The 17,828-nt window shown below is 35.5% G+C and overlaps 1 protein-coding gene across 5 annotated transcripts in view; it reads left to right on the top strand.

Moving 5' to 3' along the window:
• The window catches only part of LRP1B (LDL receptor related protein 1B), a 761,175-nt gene that overhangs the window by 501,611 nt on the left and 241,736 nt on the right, over nucleotides 1-17,828 (top strand). For all 5 annotated transcript variants that reach the window (XM_052792801.1, XM_052792800.1, XM_052792798.1 and 2 more), the window contains 4 exons: nucleotides 4,428-4,628; nucleotides 5,962-6,207; nucleotides 14,537-14,734; nucleotides 16,365-16,569. In XM_052792801.1, coding sequence (XP_052648761.1) covers nucleotides 4,428-4,628; nucleotides 5,962-6,207; nucleotides 14,537-14,734; nucleotides 16,365-16,569 — 850 coding nt within the window. The remainder of the gene's footprint in view (nucleotides 1-4,427; nucleotides 4,629-5,961; nucleotides 6,208-14,536; nucleotides 14,735-16,364; nucleotides 16,570-17,828) is intronic.

The following is a 17,828-nucleotide window of genomic DNA, read 5'->3' as shown; positions in this document are numbered from 1 at the left end:
AATAGTTTTTTTTTTTCCCCTTGCATGTCTTCTATTTTTATTTTATATTTTTAAACCTTTAATATTTTTGTTGGTCTCACTGGAACTGTCCAACCTGTGCAGTTCTTGAGCTGCAGTATCCAAAGTCAGCCAAAATGCTGCAGGGCACTTGAGTTAACAGATATCAGAATGACGTTTCCAATTTTTTCAAGAACATCACACGGTTGTTTGGGGTGATGTGGGATGAAAAATATACTAGAGTTTGCGCAGCAGTAGAATATGGGATGCAATACCTACCTGATTGAGAGTGACTACTGTTGGGCTGTTTCTAGCCAGTTATGTTCTGCTTTTAAATTAGATTAGGCTTCTTTTAAATCAGACTAGACTAAATTAGATTAGATTAAGATCCAACTTCCTATTTTAAATTCTGATTCTGTCCTCCAAAAATTATTACAGGCATGTACTTCAACTCAGTTTTATGTACTACATAAATCTGTCCTTTTTATTCCATCTCCCTACTTTGCAGTTGGTAGTACTGGACCAAGAGCAGAATCTGTGCAATCTCACTTAAAAATTCATCTAATTACTCTAATGATCATAATCAAGTACTTCTGTGAAGACAAATGTAAAAGAGCCATGAATACTTCAGTTTAGTAAGCAGTAGATCTGAACTGTAATGTTTATTTGTCATACTTACTGCTTTTTATATTTCTCTCAAGAAGCAGTTAATTTTGTATCTTACCATTTTTAATGCTACCCTGTGGGCTACTATTTTATACTTCTTTTTTCTTATATGTTAATGGTATACTAGAGGGGAAAAAAGATGAGGGAAGAAGTAGGATTTCTTTGGAGTGTAAGGAATGTACATAGAGAGGAAATAAAGTCAAGGGGTGATCATCACAATGATACTGGAAGAGGAGAGCAATAGTACTGTCTGGATGGGGAGTGTAAGAGTCAAGATGCAAGTATGTGACAAGTAGAGAAGAATGGAGAGAAGTTGACAGAGGAAGGCTGGCAAGAAGGGGTTTTTGAGAATGAAGATGAGGAGGAAATTGGTAGGGCTGCCCTACAGATTCTGTGAGGGCTGGTGAGGAAAGGGTTACTGTGGAGAGAGATGGCATGAGAGGAGTTTTGAAAGAGGAGATTTGGTAAGAACATAGGAATGGGATGCATGCAGGAGTTCAAACGCTGGGTGGAAAGGTTATCAGTCATGAGGTGTGTTTACCAGTGTTGCTTCCACTTACTCTCTGCCTGCTCTGTCTCCTCTCTCACTTTCAGATCTTTAGAGCTGCACATCTTGTACAGCTACTTTTATAAGTTTTTTGAACATAATGATGGTTCAGAATGGTGAAATTTCTGACTGGAGGGGTAGATTCAGTTGACATTGAAAGTTTAAATAAAAAGAAATCACCACAGCAAGTAAACTAAAAAATGACATATGTTGTTCCAATACTGTTTTTATCCTCGGTTCATGGTATCATCGTTTTCTGTGGTAGCAGGCTGTCTTCTTTAGGCCCTGAAATTTTTTTCTTTTGTCTCATCCAGGAGATGTTTATAAACATCTGCTTTCTACTAAAAGCTTTTAAATACCAGAAGTGACCATGTTCTTGAAACAGTGTAGTTCAGTCTACGTCTCAGGTGCGTTCTGCAGGTCAAGCACGATCATTGACCATCACAACATTTTATTAAATGTGTCAGATTAGAAAATTTTTTCTTGTTGATGGGAATGAGATTGAGTCCATTCTATAGGTTAGGAAGGCATTACAGCTTTAGACAGTAAGAATCAACTGTAAGAGGAAACTGAATGCAATTAATGCTCCATCAAAGTAGTTTTCCTACAGTTGAATATACAATTGGTCGAAAAACTTCCTGGGCTCGGTATCCCAACAAAGACTGAACAGTATAAAAAAGTTAATTCTCTTGTACTTGCTAATATTTGTAGGAAATAAAAAATGTTGGAGAAGCATTTGGATCAGTCTTTCCCACATACTTGTTGCTTCAGAACTTCTGATTCACTACTTTACACATATTTCTTCTGTGTTACATAAAAGAGCTATGGAAAAGAACAGATAAATCCATCAAGGCAATTAATTTATGATGGAATTTTACTAAAAAGGTTCCTGGAAACCAAAAATACGAGTTTCAATAAGGGGCAATAAAGCAAAAATACTTCAGTGAATTTTAAGTAATGATTTCAAGACAGTCATAATACTTCATTGAGTCCATCTCTTTAAAATTTTGGCAAAGATTAATTCCTTGAAAGTATATTCTACTTAAGAACATGTCATAGCTATCATAGTAGAAGATTAATCTTTTATTATAAAACATATCTTCATTAAGGTAAAAGAAGGGCAGGAAAACTGATTCGCTCTGTAAACATTTGTATGTATAAAAGATTAAAAAAAGAGATTAGGAGCTGTACTGGAAGCAACGTCAATTTACTTTGGGATCTGGTTAGTTTGCTTGACATTGGTATTTTCCATTAGCTTTAATTCTACTGCTGTGTTATAATAATACATAAAATCAAGGATCATTTCAAGATAATAAAGAATATGGATGCTTTTTTGAAACACTTGTGATTGCATGTAAATGATAAACTGCATACATATCATGCATACAACTTTGTTTCCTTGTGTCTGTGCAATTCTGTCTTTTCAGTGTATGATATTTGGGACTTTGACCACTATAGAAAATGATGAAAGCTTTTCATTCTAATTGACACCACTCCCTGTTTAAGTTTTCCAGGTGATTTTGCACTGGTAAAATTATGTTCTGTCGTTTGAAACCACACTCACTGTACTATGATCCTGAAGTTTCACTTCCTGCTTTTCTTCACCAAAAGTGAAAAAAGTCTCACATTTGCCTTGTGAGTGCTGCAGAAGCATGGTTTTTTCATTGTTCTTGTTTCAGGGTATTTTATCCCATTGTCATTCTGTGAGGATGTCAGCACCCTTCCCATTAAAAGAAGACAAAAATATCAAACGAAAAGCATTACGCTAATCTTAAGCAAATATTTCCTTTAAAGGAAATTGAAATCTGCTACTGTATTATGGCAGACAGAGTGACAGTTAGGGGCAGTTGCTACATTGTATGGACAGCAGTACAGAATCTCTTTTGAGGTGGTTTTATATTGAACTGTGTCATGGTCGATACAGAGTAAAAGACAGCCTGTAGCAGATTTGGCACTGAGGTGTATTAAAGAACCAACAATACTAGAATTTTATCCTAGCTGATTATTGCACACACTTACTCGCTTGCTTCCCCTGCAAAATCACAATCAGTCTCAATTTCCTATTGGGAAGATTACTGCTAAACTGGGAAGGGTGGGCAGAAAGTCATGCCAGTTCATGCTGTGCAACTGTTTGCAGTTACCAGTCTCGGGCATCACCAGTCAGTCCCTGGGCATCCACCAGTGTTGCTGTCAATGGATCCAGACGTTTCCAGGGTCTTCACCATTCCAGCCTGTTTTTCTCCACCTAAATAGTTTATAGGCAGAAGCACAGTGCAAGATCAGCCTCCTAACCCGGGGTTCTGCCTGTTGTCTCTTTAGTAATTGGAGAATAAAGTACATGCCACTTCTGTTCAGTCCAGGTCTTATCAAAATTTACAACTAACACCTACTGCTTGTAGCTACCAAGTAACAAGTTTATGCTAGAGAGTTGAAAAATAGTTTGGGACTGGAGTACACACACATACACATGCCTGTAAGTGGTAGTATTCACAATCTTAGTTATTTTTCACCTATTAAAATCCCTGGCTTGGGTGATTCTAATTTAATACCCCTATGCTTTTTAAAGATCAACCCCACTTTCTCAATCAAGAGACTGTCTCTAAACATTGATGGACAGCACAAAAGTGATTTTTTTTTTTTTTCCCCTCATTTGAGGAGTGAAGTAAATGATCTGAACCCTGGTTTGATAAAACTGAAATCACGTAAGAAATTTCACCTCTTGTAGTTATTTTGTCTAAAAGCTGATCATCTGTCTGACATAATCTGGGACTGTATTGTATATACTTCCTAGAAAGATTTTTGTTTCTCAAACCCATGCTAATAGAAAGTCATATATTGAAACATTGCTCCTATGGAAGGCTGTTGGATTAGAAGATAAAGGAAGAGAGATGAAAAGAAGCAGAAATTAAAAAAAAAAAAAAAGTATAATTTTGTATATTTAACAGATTATGAGGATGTATCCTGCCTGTATGCAGTTCTGTTCAGCATAGAAATAATTAGGATTAATGTTGTTTGGAAAATGAGACTGTCAACACTGATGTGGCTGATGCTTTGGAGCATAAGTACAAGTTGGTTTCTTTTTGCTCTTCTAAGAGGAAAGTACTATTAGAAGAAAAGCATAATAAAAAACCCATGTATCTGTGTAATGTTACTGAAGGTTTTTTCTAAAGTTTGCTTCCAGTCTGATTTCCTGTGTTTATTGTCTCTTTTCTCCAAGGGAGATGCATTAGCAAAGCGTGGCTATGTGATGGCGATATTGATTGTGAGGATCAGTCTGATGAGGATAATTGCGAGGGCTATATGTGTGGACCACCAAAATACCCTTGTGCTAATGATACCTCCATCTGCCTACAGCCTGAGAAGCTCTGCAATGGGAGAAGAGATTGTCCTGATGGATCTGATGAAGGCGATCTTTGTGGTACTTCTTTTAGACACATTTTCCTGATTATTCTTGATATTGTCTGTCAAAACACTTCCTGTTGAAAAAATAGTTCTCATGTTAATGTTACTGAAATTTTATCACTGTATACTGGATACCGTATAGGGCCAAGTTTGGGTTTTAACAGTTGTAACTTTCAGATGGTGTGTTATTAGTCAACAGGTATTTCAGCAGTTGTTAATTATTTAGTTTTAAAACATACCTAGGTATAAACTGAAGGACAAAAATGGGATGTTGGGCAGCGCATTTGCATGTCAGACACACTAGGAGCTTGATTCTTTTTTGTCATGATAAAAAAGCCCTAAAAAAACAAACTTGAAATCTGAACAAAGGACTGTTAGAAGAAGGGCTGAAGGGCGCTATTTTTAATTTTTTTTAACTGGGAAGGAAATAATTCTTCTGTAGAAAACTGTTGTGTTTTATATATCTTATCACAAATGAGCAAGACTTTCAGACACTTGTTAGAATTGAACAAAATAACTAAAAGACACAAATAGATTTTAAAAAAAAAAAAAGTGAAGCTTATTTTCCAGTGCAGTAATGTACCAGTCTGGCCCTTCCATTGATTCCCTGGATATCAGTAGTACTATATGGTAAGGAGTAGTTCAGTGCTTTTTTGTTCCAGAGGTTGCAGAATTTCTCACAGACACAATTATCATGCTTTTAATTCAGATGCTTTAATGGTTTCACAAATCACCTTCAATTCATTTAGCAGAGCTTTGCGAATCGTCAGTTACCTGCAGAATATAATGTGAGAGCACTGACAGAGAGAATGCAGAAATAGTGTTCTCTAGTAGCTCTTATTGGAAAAGGAGGAGAAAGAAATCCTGATTTTTACTTTTATTTGTACATGATTCTTTGATAAGTTGCTTGTGATATAGATACATAGGACTAAGAGTTGGAGCCTTCTCCCTGAAAGCTCAAGTGGCTGGAGGCAAAGGAAGTATTTGGGAAAGTATGGTTATTTCTCTGTGCCTCAGCTTTTGGTTACCATTGAAGATGGTTGAGCTGTAATGGTCTTTGGACTGACTCTGTATAGACATTCTTTAATGAGTGAAACAGTATGCATGAAAGTCCGAAAATGTACATACATTGCACATCTGCCCTGCTAAAATCTTCAAAGGTTGCAGTAAAGCTACCATGCTGAATACATACAAATTAGATAATTTTAAAAATAAATATAGAAAGCTGTTTAACAAATGTAAAATTCAGTCTGTGCTTCTTGGAGGCCTTTTATGTGTTTTAGTTGACCTGGTGACTTTAACTGACAGCCCTTGCAGCCCTTAATGTTTTTTTTTCCATGTTATTTCAGATGAATGTTCACTTAACAATGGTGGATGTAGCCATCAATGTTCTGTGGTTCCTGGAGGAAGAATTGTGTGCTCCTGCCCTGCAGGATTCAGTCTTAGTATAGACAACAAAACTTGCGAGATTATGGATTACTGTACCAAGCATCTTAAGTGTAGTCAAGTATGTGAACAGCATAAAAATACTGTCAAGTGCTCATGTTACGAAGGCTGGAAGCTCAGTAAGGATGGAGAAAATTGCGTTAGTTCTGGTAAGCTGAAATTCAGTGTATTTTCAATATTCCAGATGTTAATAGCTGTTATGTCCATTTAGTGAGAGGCTATTTCCTTTTTTTTAATAAGAAATATGGGTTCGGATTATCTGAATGTGGAGCTGATAGCAATCTGAAGAACTCGTTAAAGCTGTCCCTATTCTTGATGCAGGATGAAGGGGTATTGCAATATTAGTTTGATGCTTATAGGACTTTCTAAGAATGTCAATACCAAATAACTTCTAAGTTGTTTGAAGTTCTGTACAGTTTTTCATGTGTATTTAATATGCAGGGGATATATATATATGTATATATATATGGAATTACTATGTATTTTGAATAAATGGATCGATCTGTGACATCATGATATTGATCAGTATTAATGAGGGTTCAGAAGTTTAATTTTGAATGTGCATGCACACACATATAGTCAATTATCTGCTGCCTGTTAGCGTTCACAATTTAAGCTACTTTTTCACCTATGACATTCTGGTACTTGCTTTTTGACATCAGTAGGCCTGTTCAGCTCACTAATCAAGAAGACGTCTAACATAAACCAAAACAGAAGAGGGGAATGCATTCCCCTCATTGTTCACTATTGATATATACTGAAAGCATGCTTTAGAAACTATGTTACGGCTGTCTTTTTCAAGTGCAGTGTTGTGTGTAAAATACAAACATGTATGTGCAATATAAAGTGTCATCACATCTTTACCCCTCACCACCCCGTAGGGAGTTAAAAATAGCACTGATTTTGCTGTCTAGATTTTCAAAATTTCAGTTTAGGATTCTTTGATATTTTTATTCTTTATTATCTTTATTCTTTGATAGTATCTTATCAATTCTGAGTAGAAATAGCTCCCAAACTGTCTATCACTTATTTGGGTATTTTATAATTCAATAGATATGATGATTAAGATATTTTTCATTTATTCCAGATACTCAGCATTTCCTTAGATGATTCACATGAAAAAATTCTGAATCACTAAGCCACAACTAAAAGCCCAAGTTTCCTATTGCTAGTCACATGGAAGAATTTGGTAGTTAGCAGCCAACTTAATGGTCCATATTTCAGAAAAGGCAAATTCTAATCTTTCTGCCTTGACAATGTTTGAGCTAATTTACACAACTTTTTAGATCTTCGTTACAGTAGTAATGAAGCCTATAATTTACTTATGGCCAAAATATCTATTGGATGTAATAAAAATAATGTTTCTCTTTGCAAAACAATGAATAATGAAAATTTAGTTTTATATCATGGATGTTCTCTTAAAGAGCTTTTAGCAAATGCTCATGAATTGCACGTCTTCCCTTTGAGCTATTTTTTTAATTCATTAAGAATGTGGTTTACATTCATCAGGCTGGAATAACTGTTGTTATAATTTCCAGAATGATCTCCAAATTGAGTCTTCCTGTCTCCATAATTGTTACTATCGTATGTAATAGTTACTACCACAGTATGAGATCAGGAACGTATGTTGTTCAGATGTTACTGAGCTATGCTGATAGTCGACTCTCAAATCATGCTTCACTGGCATATCACTGTGGTTCTGTATATTTGAACTTTATTTTTTTGCTGTTAAAATTCTAATTTTATGACACTGCTTTAGTCTTATTCTCATTGACTTTTGATCAATCTGATTTGTTTTATTATGGATATTTCCAGTAATTCAAAAAGAGCATTCTTACTGAGTTACAGAAATAAAAGGATTAAAAGCATTTAAGACCGTGTTAGTAACTTGGTAGAGGAAAGCTTGAAAGAAATTTTAAATGAAAGCAAATAGAAATGACCAGTATTTGGAAGCTAAGGGAAAAAACCCAAAGTGAAATATACTCACTTGTGCTGAAAAATAAGAAAAGTGAGACTACAGTTTCTCAGGTTTTTTAAGCCCTATTTCTGCTTAGTGTTTTCTGATGTTGGTGAGAATCTGAAGTTACAAATTGATTTTTACAGATTTTCTCAAAGAATGTAGTATTAAATACATGATTTGAGATCAGTGATGTCAGCTGGTATAAAGAAAAACAATACCTTTTTTTACAAACTGTAAAGATACTTTCCTAATTTCATCAAAGCTGCAACAAAATTATTCCGTATTAAATATGACATATGCTTTTATAGTCATTAATAATCTTGGCCCCTTTCAGTTTATTTCATTTGAAGGTCATGATAAGTACTCTGAAGGACAGATTCTCTGATACTTTAATTGTTGACTGTGTGAACAGCATTTTAGTAAAGCGAACACAATTTTGGTCTCATTTGTGAATCTGTTAGCCTCAAAATGTCCATAGCATTTACGCGTCTGTGCATGAGATATTAAATGAACATAAAATAAAGAAAAAAGCTTTCATATAATACTGTTGCAAGTAGAGTTCAAAGTGATCTTGCAAAGATAAACAGTCCCCCAAATGCCAAACTACTTCTTCAATAATACCAGTTGGTATAAAGTAATTCTTAGAATAGCCATAGTGATGTAAAATGCCTTGAACCGGGAGTAGGTATGTATTATATTAGAGAAGTAACTAATAATCCTTTCCCAGGAGAAAAAAATTACTCAGACAAAAATTATTACCTTGCCTTTAGCTACGGTTTTTTTGCTATCTAAAATAGCACTTGCCTATATACAGTCAAACATTTCATTAGTACACAGCAATAACATGTAAAGTTAATATGCAGCACTTCAGTTTTTCAAAATAATGTAAAGACATTTACTTGAGTGTCCATCAGAAATCTAATGGGAATATGAATGCTTAAAATGCAGTAATGTATGTGATTTGGGGGAGGGGTTGGATGACGTATCAGAATCAAATAGTGTCTTTGTGAGAAGAATCTAATGAATTACCAGAGAAATAGAATGAGTTGTGGAATAATAAGTATATAGAAATAAATGGCTTGAACTGAGCAGTTCTTTTCTTTTTAGTTTCTCTTTCAATGCCTTTCTCTTAGTTTCCCCTGTTTTCCCTCATTTCTGCTTATGTTCTCTTCATCTCTTGAGGGTTTTAAGTGATGTTGTGTTTTTCTCCTTCAGAGTTTCTTCACTTTCCGTATCTCTTGTTTTCATCTAGTTTGCTTTTTGCTGTTCTGGCATGTGTATTGTTATATTACTGACTTCCAAAAGACTGAATGTTTCGTTCATGTTTAAATTTATATTGATTGAACTAAAAGTATGGTACAGAGCTCCATTATTCAGATAGAAAGTCAATATAAATTATATATTTTCATACTCTTCTTCCTAGTTTCTCTTGGAACATATTTCAAAATAAGTTGTGCTGATATATTGCACTTGAATTCTTTTAGATGATAATAAGCATATAGAAAAAAATCTGTTCTTGAAAGATATTTAAATTTCATGTTTACATTCAGCCTTTCAGAATTTGGTATAATAAAATTTAGATAAACTCAGAAACACATAGCTTAGTATAGATTTAATTAAAAAATGACTGTCAACCTTTTATAAACTGTGGGAACTCTGTTATATCACTAGATAATATGTTTGTGTCGTGGTTTAACCCCAGCCAGCAACTAAACACCACGCAGCCGCTCACTCACTCCCCCCCACCCAGTGGGATGGGGGAGAAAATCAGGAAAAGAAGCAAAACCCGTGGGTTGAGATAAGAACGGTTTAATAGAACAGAAAAAGAAGAAACTAATAATGATAATGATAACACTAATAAAATGACAACAGAAATAATGAAAGGATTGGAATGTACAAATGATGCGCAGTGCAATTGATCACCACCCGCCGACCGACACCCCGCCAGTCCCCGAGCGGCGAATCCCTGCCCCCACTTCCCCGTTCCTATACTGGATGGGACGTCACATGGTATGGAATACACTGTTGGCCAGTTTGGGTCAGGTGCCCTGGCTGTGTCCTGTGCCAACTTCTTGTGCCCCTCCAGCTTTCTCACTGGCTGGGCATGAGAAGCTGAAAAATCCTTGACATTAGTCTAAACGCTACTGAGCAACAACTGAAAACATCAGTGTTATCAACATTCTTCACATACTGAACTCAAAACACAGCACTGTACCAGCTACTAGGAAGACAGTTAACTCTATCCCAGCTGAAACCAGGACAGTTTGGAAAAGAGAATGATGTGTCTGTATGTTTGATCTGTCTAGCTGGTTTTAAATTTAATTATGTTATAATTTCCAGATAGCTTTCAATACAAAAATGGAGGGTGGGTGTGGGGAGGATAGTCCAATCCTCTCTGAGCAATGTCAAACTTCTAATGAAGTTTTTTTTCAGACTCTTTACAAAGTTACCATTTTCCTTTGAGGTAAATTTCATAAAAGCACAGTGTAGGTTGCTTGCTGTACTGCTGCTGTTACAGTAAGCTTCAATGAAACAATAAGCTGCAGGTAGCATTTTTCCCAAGAAAGAATTTTCAATTAAAACCACTGGAAAAGGTGAAGCATTATTCTTTCCATACAGTCTTTTTTGAGTGTATTGTTTAGGCAGTTTTCTTCTATGAGAATTTTTTTGTACAACTGTTAATGTAGTTCATGCTTTATGTTCATATCATGTATTTTATACACTTACCTTTATGGTAAAAAAAGCTTGGAGCAGTCATGAAATCAGAAGGTACAGAAATATATGATTTTTCTCTAATAAATTGTTATCAATTACTTTCCTTAAAGCTTTAAAGAATGGAATCAATAACCATTACACTAAAATGAGTTAAGGTGAGATTTTATGAAAATACTCTTAATCAATTGGTAAATTAAAGATTATTTGCCCTGAATTTCGAGAAGAGGAATCAAGTGGGAAAATAACATCAAATTTTTGTTTTATAGGGTGATGGAAGCATAAAGTTAAATAAAATTGATTCGATTCAGTCTGAAAATTCTAGTTCACTGTAATATAGCTCATTTTATAGTCATTGAAGGTCGGAAGGAAGATCAAAGGCTATTTAATACTGCTGTTGTTTATCTGCTTTCAAAGACCTTTAAGATCCCTTCAGTGGTGAACTTCAAGTTTCCCAGGGGTGAGATGTTTCAGTGCCTCACTCACCTTAAGACTTTTTTTTTCTGGTCTTTCTGAGTCTTCCTGCTCCAGTTTAAGCCTTTAATCCTTGGCCTACTTGTTATTTATATAAAACCCAAGATTTTTCCTATTTTCAGTTCATCAGCCTTTTATGTCTTTGGAGAATTTTATGTGCTTCCACTCATCATCTTATTCCATTGCTTTTTAGACTAAGCAATTCCAGATTGTTCATTCTTTCCTTGCAGGCCATGCTTTCTTGACCCCTTATAACACTTGCTGATTTCCTCTTGCATTTCTGTAGTTGATTCACATTCTTCTTTATGAGCTGTGCTCAGAACAGGGTACAGTATTGTAGACTGTCTTCACCAAAGCTTAGGGGCAGGGAGTGGAAGGGTTATGTCATATTTATTTCAAGTGCAAACCTTGAGTTGACCTTATTTACAGTGGCATGCCATTGTTGATCTAATTTTCTAGATTCTTTCCCACAGATCTGGTATCCCATCAGTTATATACTCAATTTTATGCAGCTTATTATCCTTGAAATGTGGTACTTACTACACATACAATAATTGGGGGGGTCAGGCAGTAATAAGTGAAATTCTAGACTCCAGTCATCCAGGCTGTGGTGATTGATTGCTACATTATGTAAAGCAGAGTGGTGGCTGGACTCTGGCTCACAGCTCACCAGGCAATAATTACTGCTATCCATTTGGCTCTATTTAAATATCCTTATCATAGAGGAACGTATGGAAAACTGGTTTCCGTCTGCTTTCTGAATTCTTTCCAGAGAAATTCTGCACTGCAATGCAGTGTCTCTTTGTTGCAATATCAATCATTTTTTTGTTTTATGTAGTATCACATCTGTGACTTGACTGTCTATCAGCCACAGTAACCAAGGATCTGAATCTACATCTTTGCATTGTTATGGGAAGGGTAAGAAAGAGGAGGGGGGAAAAGCAGCACATGACCTGCTCATTTAAACCAAAATGTTCAAATAAACAAAATGGTGTTCCTTTGCCTACACATATTTTCTTACCCATCTCTTGTTGTTGATATACATGCTTAAGTGTTGTACCTTAAATTTGTCAAGATCTCATTGAACTCTAATCCTTTTCATCAGTGTACTTGATAATTTGCACCGTAGGTTATGTAGCTTAAGCTAGACTTCCTCTACTTTGAATGAAAAAAACCCCATCCAACATAGCACAGATTTATTAGATTTCTTTTTTTCCATTGTGGTGGTAATTACTTAGAAACATAAAAGAAGCTACTGGTGATGTCCATCGTGTGTGTTCTTATGCATTGGAGTTGCCTAAAAACCAGTATGTCAGTAGCCTGTGGTTTCCTGCGTAATAGCTGCCAATTTATCAGAAATTGGGAAGTGCTATTAAAGTGTTTCTCAGGTTCAGATAACTGGTACTTGTGAAATAGCTACTAAAGTCAGTGATCTTTGTTCTTCATTAAATTAATTAACTACTGCATAGCTTTGAAAAATTGGCTTTGCAGAAAGTCATTCTGGCTGTAACAAATAGGAGGATCGTTTGGAAAATCCAAGCCAGGTTATGAACAAGTACTTCAAGGGCAGAGACATAGCTCTACTGAGGTACCTGATTAACTTAACACATCTGTTGTGGTTTAACCCCAGCCAGCAACTAAGCACCATCCAGCTGCTCGCTCACTCCTTCCCCTACCCCCAGTGGGATGGGGGAGAGAATTGGAAAAAAAAAAATGGTAAAACTTGTGGTTTAAGAACAGTTTAATAGAACAGAGAGGAAGAAAATAATAATGATTATGACAACAATAGTAAAATGACAATAATAATAATAAAAGGATTGGAATATACCAAAACAAGTGATGCACAATGCAATTGCTCACCACTCGCCAACCGATGCCCAGTTAGTCCCCAAGCAGTGATCCACCCAGGCCAACTCCCCCCAGTTTATATACTGGGCATGACGTCACATGGTCTGGAATACCCCGTTGGCCAGTTTGGGTCAGCTGCCCTGGCTGTGTCCCCTCCCAACTTCTTGTGCCCCTCCAGCCTTCTTGCTGGCTGGGCGTGAGAAGCTGAAAAATCCTTGACTTTAGACTAAACACTACTTAGCAACAACTGAAAACATCAGTGTTACCAACATTCTTCTCATACTGAACTCAAAACGTAGCACTGTACCAGGTACTAGGAAGACAATTAACTCTATCCCAGCTGAAACCAGGACAACGTCATAATTTAATCTGTATGTGCAATTGTTATCAAGAGAAGAACATGAAATGAATCTTTTTGAAAAGAAGTATATAAGCATCTTTCTATTTGGTGATAATTTGTACAACTTTGAATATTTTAGAAGAACAATGCAATATTGCCTATTGCCATAAGCTGCCAATAGTCTGTCTGTTATATAAAATGGAAGTTTAATTGTATGGAAAACAACCACCCCAGTATCATTTGTGTTTCACTGTAGGAGAACTGGAAAAGAAAAAAGTGCAAGCTACTTTCCCACAGAAAAGGATTGGTGTGAAAAACTTTCTTTACTAAAGCGGATATACTGATTCAACAGTTTACATAATCCAATTCTTGTCTTTCTTGTTTGTTTTGCTAACACAGCTACTTGTTTGAAAAAATTTTCCTAATCTAAAATATGTAAGAACTACAACGAAAACCCAATCTTATAGTGTGGTTGACCTATGCAGAGAGCGTTTACAGATATTTATGTATCATTTGATATAAACTCACAGACACAAATAATCTAGTATTAATTGAATAACAAAGGAAGTAGAACTTTAGTGGTAGTGATGGGGTGTATCAATAAGCATATAAAATGTTCATTTCCTTGCTTTGTAGTTTGGGGTGACGGTTTTGGGGGTTTTTTTTAAGCACTTCAATTGAAAACACAAGGTATGTTATAGATATTCAAAAGTTACATTATATATATTTTATTAAATTGTTTCACCTAACTGGCAGTTGAAACAATATACAATTTAATGGATTAATTTTTCTGAAACTTTTGAGAAAACAGATTTCAATTTTGATAACATGACTTTTTAAAGCTCTAAGTATGGACTCCGTGTGGTGGAGCTACAAAACACGGTTCAGTAGTTGAGTTTGATATTCCTGAATTTAATGTTTAATATCTCTAGTTGTGATCAAAGATGATGCTAGAAGGGAGAAGTGAGAAGTCTCTGGGACTGAAAATGTATTTGAAAGACTCCTTATCAGAAGATGAATTGTTTTAATCACCTGTTTTTCCTGATAAAGTATTCTGTTGTTCTTATTCCACTTGTTATTTATATCAATATGTAACAATATCTTCTTTATTATTCTTTTGAAATGTATAATCTTCTGCTTCCAGATCCATTTGAGGCTTTCATAATTTTTTCTATTCGACATGAGATCAGAAAAATTGATCTTCACAAACGTGACTACAGCCTTTTAGTTCCTGGTTTAAGAAATACAATAGCACTTGATTTTCATTTCAGTCAGAGTTTACTGTACTGGACAGATGTGGTAGAGGACAAAATTTACAGAGGCAAGCTCTCTGATACTGGAGGTATGAATTTAATCTTTAATTTCTTAACAGTAAGAACAACTGCAGTTACAGGGTGTTAGACCTGGTAAATCGTAACTGAGCTACCATTCACAGAAGCAGAATTTATGATGGCATTCTGCCTTTAAAAAGGTGTGTATCTAGATTGTACTTGATGTAAAGCTGGAAAAAGACTTTTTGTTATAAAAGTTTCCTTTTGCAGTAGGTTATAGGGGGAAGAAAATGGCAAATGCAAAGGGCTGATATTTCTTCCTGGTCCAATGAGTGCAATATTGATTTTTTTCATTTTTTGTAATTTACCTTCACCTTATTAAAAAAGTATAAGAATTTACCAGATGTCTGATAAATTATCTGCTCTCACTAGGTGGAAGATTTTGCTTCATAATTTTATAGCATTCTGAAAGACTGGTTCTTTGCCCTGGTGACATAATTATGGCCTATAACTCAATAAAATCTCATAATGTATACAAAGGTGTTTCTACAAAATGTTCTTTGTTGAAGTGGATGTTCAGGTGCTTTCATTCCTGCATGAGCTAACAGGCATAAGCATGTTTAACTTGCTTTCACAAAGGTTCACGTATGCATTCATGTGTATGTTCTTTGACATGTTTGGGTATTGTTTTCTGGGTTTTTTTTCTTCTCCTTAGTAGATGGTATTTGTGGGTATTTTTATATCCACAGATCCAGACCAGGAAAGAAATATCCTACACTGCTAAGTATATAAAGACAACCAAAGACTTGCTACTTTTCATTAATGGTTGTGGTGTTTGTATGAAACCAGTAAGGTAGTCTGTTGTCATCACGCTGTATTATAATCACACTGTACCAGAACCCAAGTGACTTCTGTGCCGTATTAAAGAAAAAATCATTTACTCCCTCAGTCTTGCAGCTGTCAAGAACTGCCTTGCAACTGCAAAAAGCACTGTGCCTTCCTGGAAGTCCTGAGGGCTGACAGAGTGCTTCTGTAGTTGGCCTTTGTGTGAAAAAATTTGAGACCCTCCAGAGGAAGTGCTTGGTAGGGAAGAGCTGTTAGTAGATAGTGACAGTATGAATTGTGCATGTGAATTTGAAGGACCAAAGTAAGGCTATTTATTTTAGAGCTTTTCAAAATATGTAGTCCAAACAGTGTTCTCCCTACCATTTCTGTCTTCATCAGAATCTTTCAGTTTTCTCTTTTTCTGATTGAGAAAGAACTGAAATAGAGCTGCATGAATTTGTCTACTATGTCTAGTCAGTGGGAGGTGAAGCATGAGCATGTCCTTCACAGATGCTGCAAAAGAGGTTGCTGGTAATAGGGCGCATGTATGTCTCCTGTGTTACTCTGTATGTGATCTCTGACCTTTATTGAAGGTTTCAGAGCTTTACTTACTAAAGCATCAGAGAACTAAAAATTTCTATTACTGTGGAATTAAGTTTATTTGTATACTGCCAGAAGTGTACTTATTTACAGCAGTCTATCACATTTGTAAAGAAAAAATGTCATGTGGAACAGCATTATCATCCATCAGATTAATCAAGAATTCACTCCAAGAGCATATGATAGACTTGTATGTCCATGTTCACTGTATCAGACTCTATATTAGTTCTTTAAGACTCTGTCTTTTGTTCCCCCCTCCCTTCTTTTTTTTTTAAGGTGTTAGTGCCATTGAGGTGGTAGTACAACATGGCCTGGCCACACCTGAAGGTCTTACTATAGATTGGATTGCAGGAAACATATACTGGATAGACAGCAATTTGGACCAAATCGAAGTAGCAAAACTAGATGGCACTTTGAGAACAACATTAATAGCAGGAGCTATGGAACATCCAAGGGCTATTGCTTTGGATCCCAGATATGGGTAATTATAAAAAGATTAATTTTTCTTGTTGCAAAGTTAGATGTTTAAATGTGAGATTGTTTGATTTCCTTTTTTTGCTGTGAGTTCCTAACTTATCTTTAATAGTTCTTGAAAGTATATTTTGCATGAAATACAATCCCTTATTAGTGTGTTTTGCCCCAATGAAAAGGGTTAAGAAAAGGTAAGTCGCAAGATACAGGGATCTATTTGTTGGCAAATTACTTCCCTTGCTATGTGATTGTTTCATTTAATTTTTTAATGTGGATGATAGTAACTGGAGCCTTTGGTCTAACCTTCCTGTGTGGCTAATGGACACATTTAGGTATTGCCAAGGTGATTCATCTCACTTAGAGACTGATTTTTTTGGTGGGGCTATAAAGGTGTAGCTTAGATGTTACTGGAAGACTAAAAGTTGCGTGAGGTAAATCCCACCTTTTGTGTTTAGTTCTCCATCTTTAAAGTGGAGATAATGCTTGCTGACTTCTGTCAGTATTTTTTGTACCTATTCATAAGGGATATTTTATAAACTGGAGTATTATTAAACATGAGCAACTGAGTATAGTACATTCAGCCTATTACTGTAAACATGTCTTTTATCTAATGCCTGTCATAACTAAATATTTCTAATAAACATCAGAACGTTTCCATAATATCAAACAAAATATTAATTAAAACAGGCCAAAATTTGATTTTTAAAAAAAGTATGTTTAAATTAAAATACTGCCTAATTTTGGTAATATGCTAACACAATAAAAACTTTTAGCAATCATCAAACACATAAATGTATTTCACAATTCCATTTTAAAATTTTCACAGTAAAAAAACCCACCAACATTAAAACTTTTCTTAGGATATTTTTGCTTCCTTTTGAAATTAGCCTCTCATTTTTTGGCAGAGCAAAAATGATGCATACATGCCACTTATATTAAAATTTAAGTCAATAGACTTAAGTAGTAGAAGGGAAGTATGGTCTATCGTGTCTTCACTGAATGTTTATTTCAGAAACACAGCTGTGGACATAAAAATAAAAATAGATAAAGGTCCCAGATTCTGGGACCTGAGGTCCCTCTGGGACCTAAATTCTGAATTGGGAAGTACGTGCTTTAATGAGTAAGGATGCTGCCCTCTCAATTCAGATGCTAGAAAGCTTATTTACAGAGTGCATTGCTTATCTATAGAGATCTTTAAAGAGGCATCCTGTTGGCAGAAGAATTGGCAGATAAGTTGTTCAAATTAAATGGTTGGGAGGAAAAAAAAAA

This window comes from Harpia harpyja, chromosome 7 (assembly GCF_026419915.1).
Source record: "Harpia harpyja isolate bHarHar1 chromosome 7, bHarHar1 primary haplotype, whole genome shotgun sequence".
Classification (NCBI taxonomy): Eukaryota; Metazoa; Chordata; class Aves; order Accipitriformes; family Accipitridae; genus Harpia; species Harpia harpyja.
This window is presented reverse-complemented; position numbering and strand designations above follow the sequence as displayed.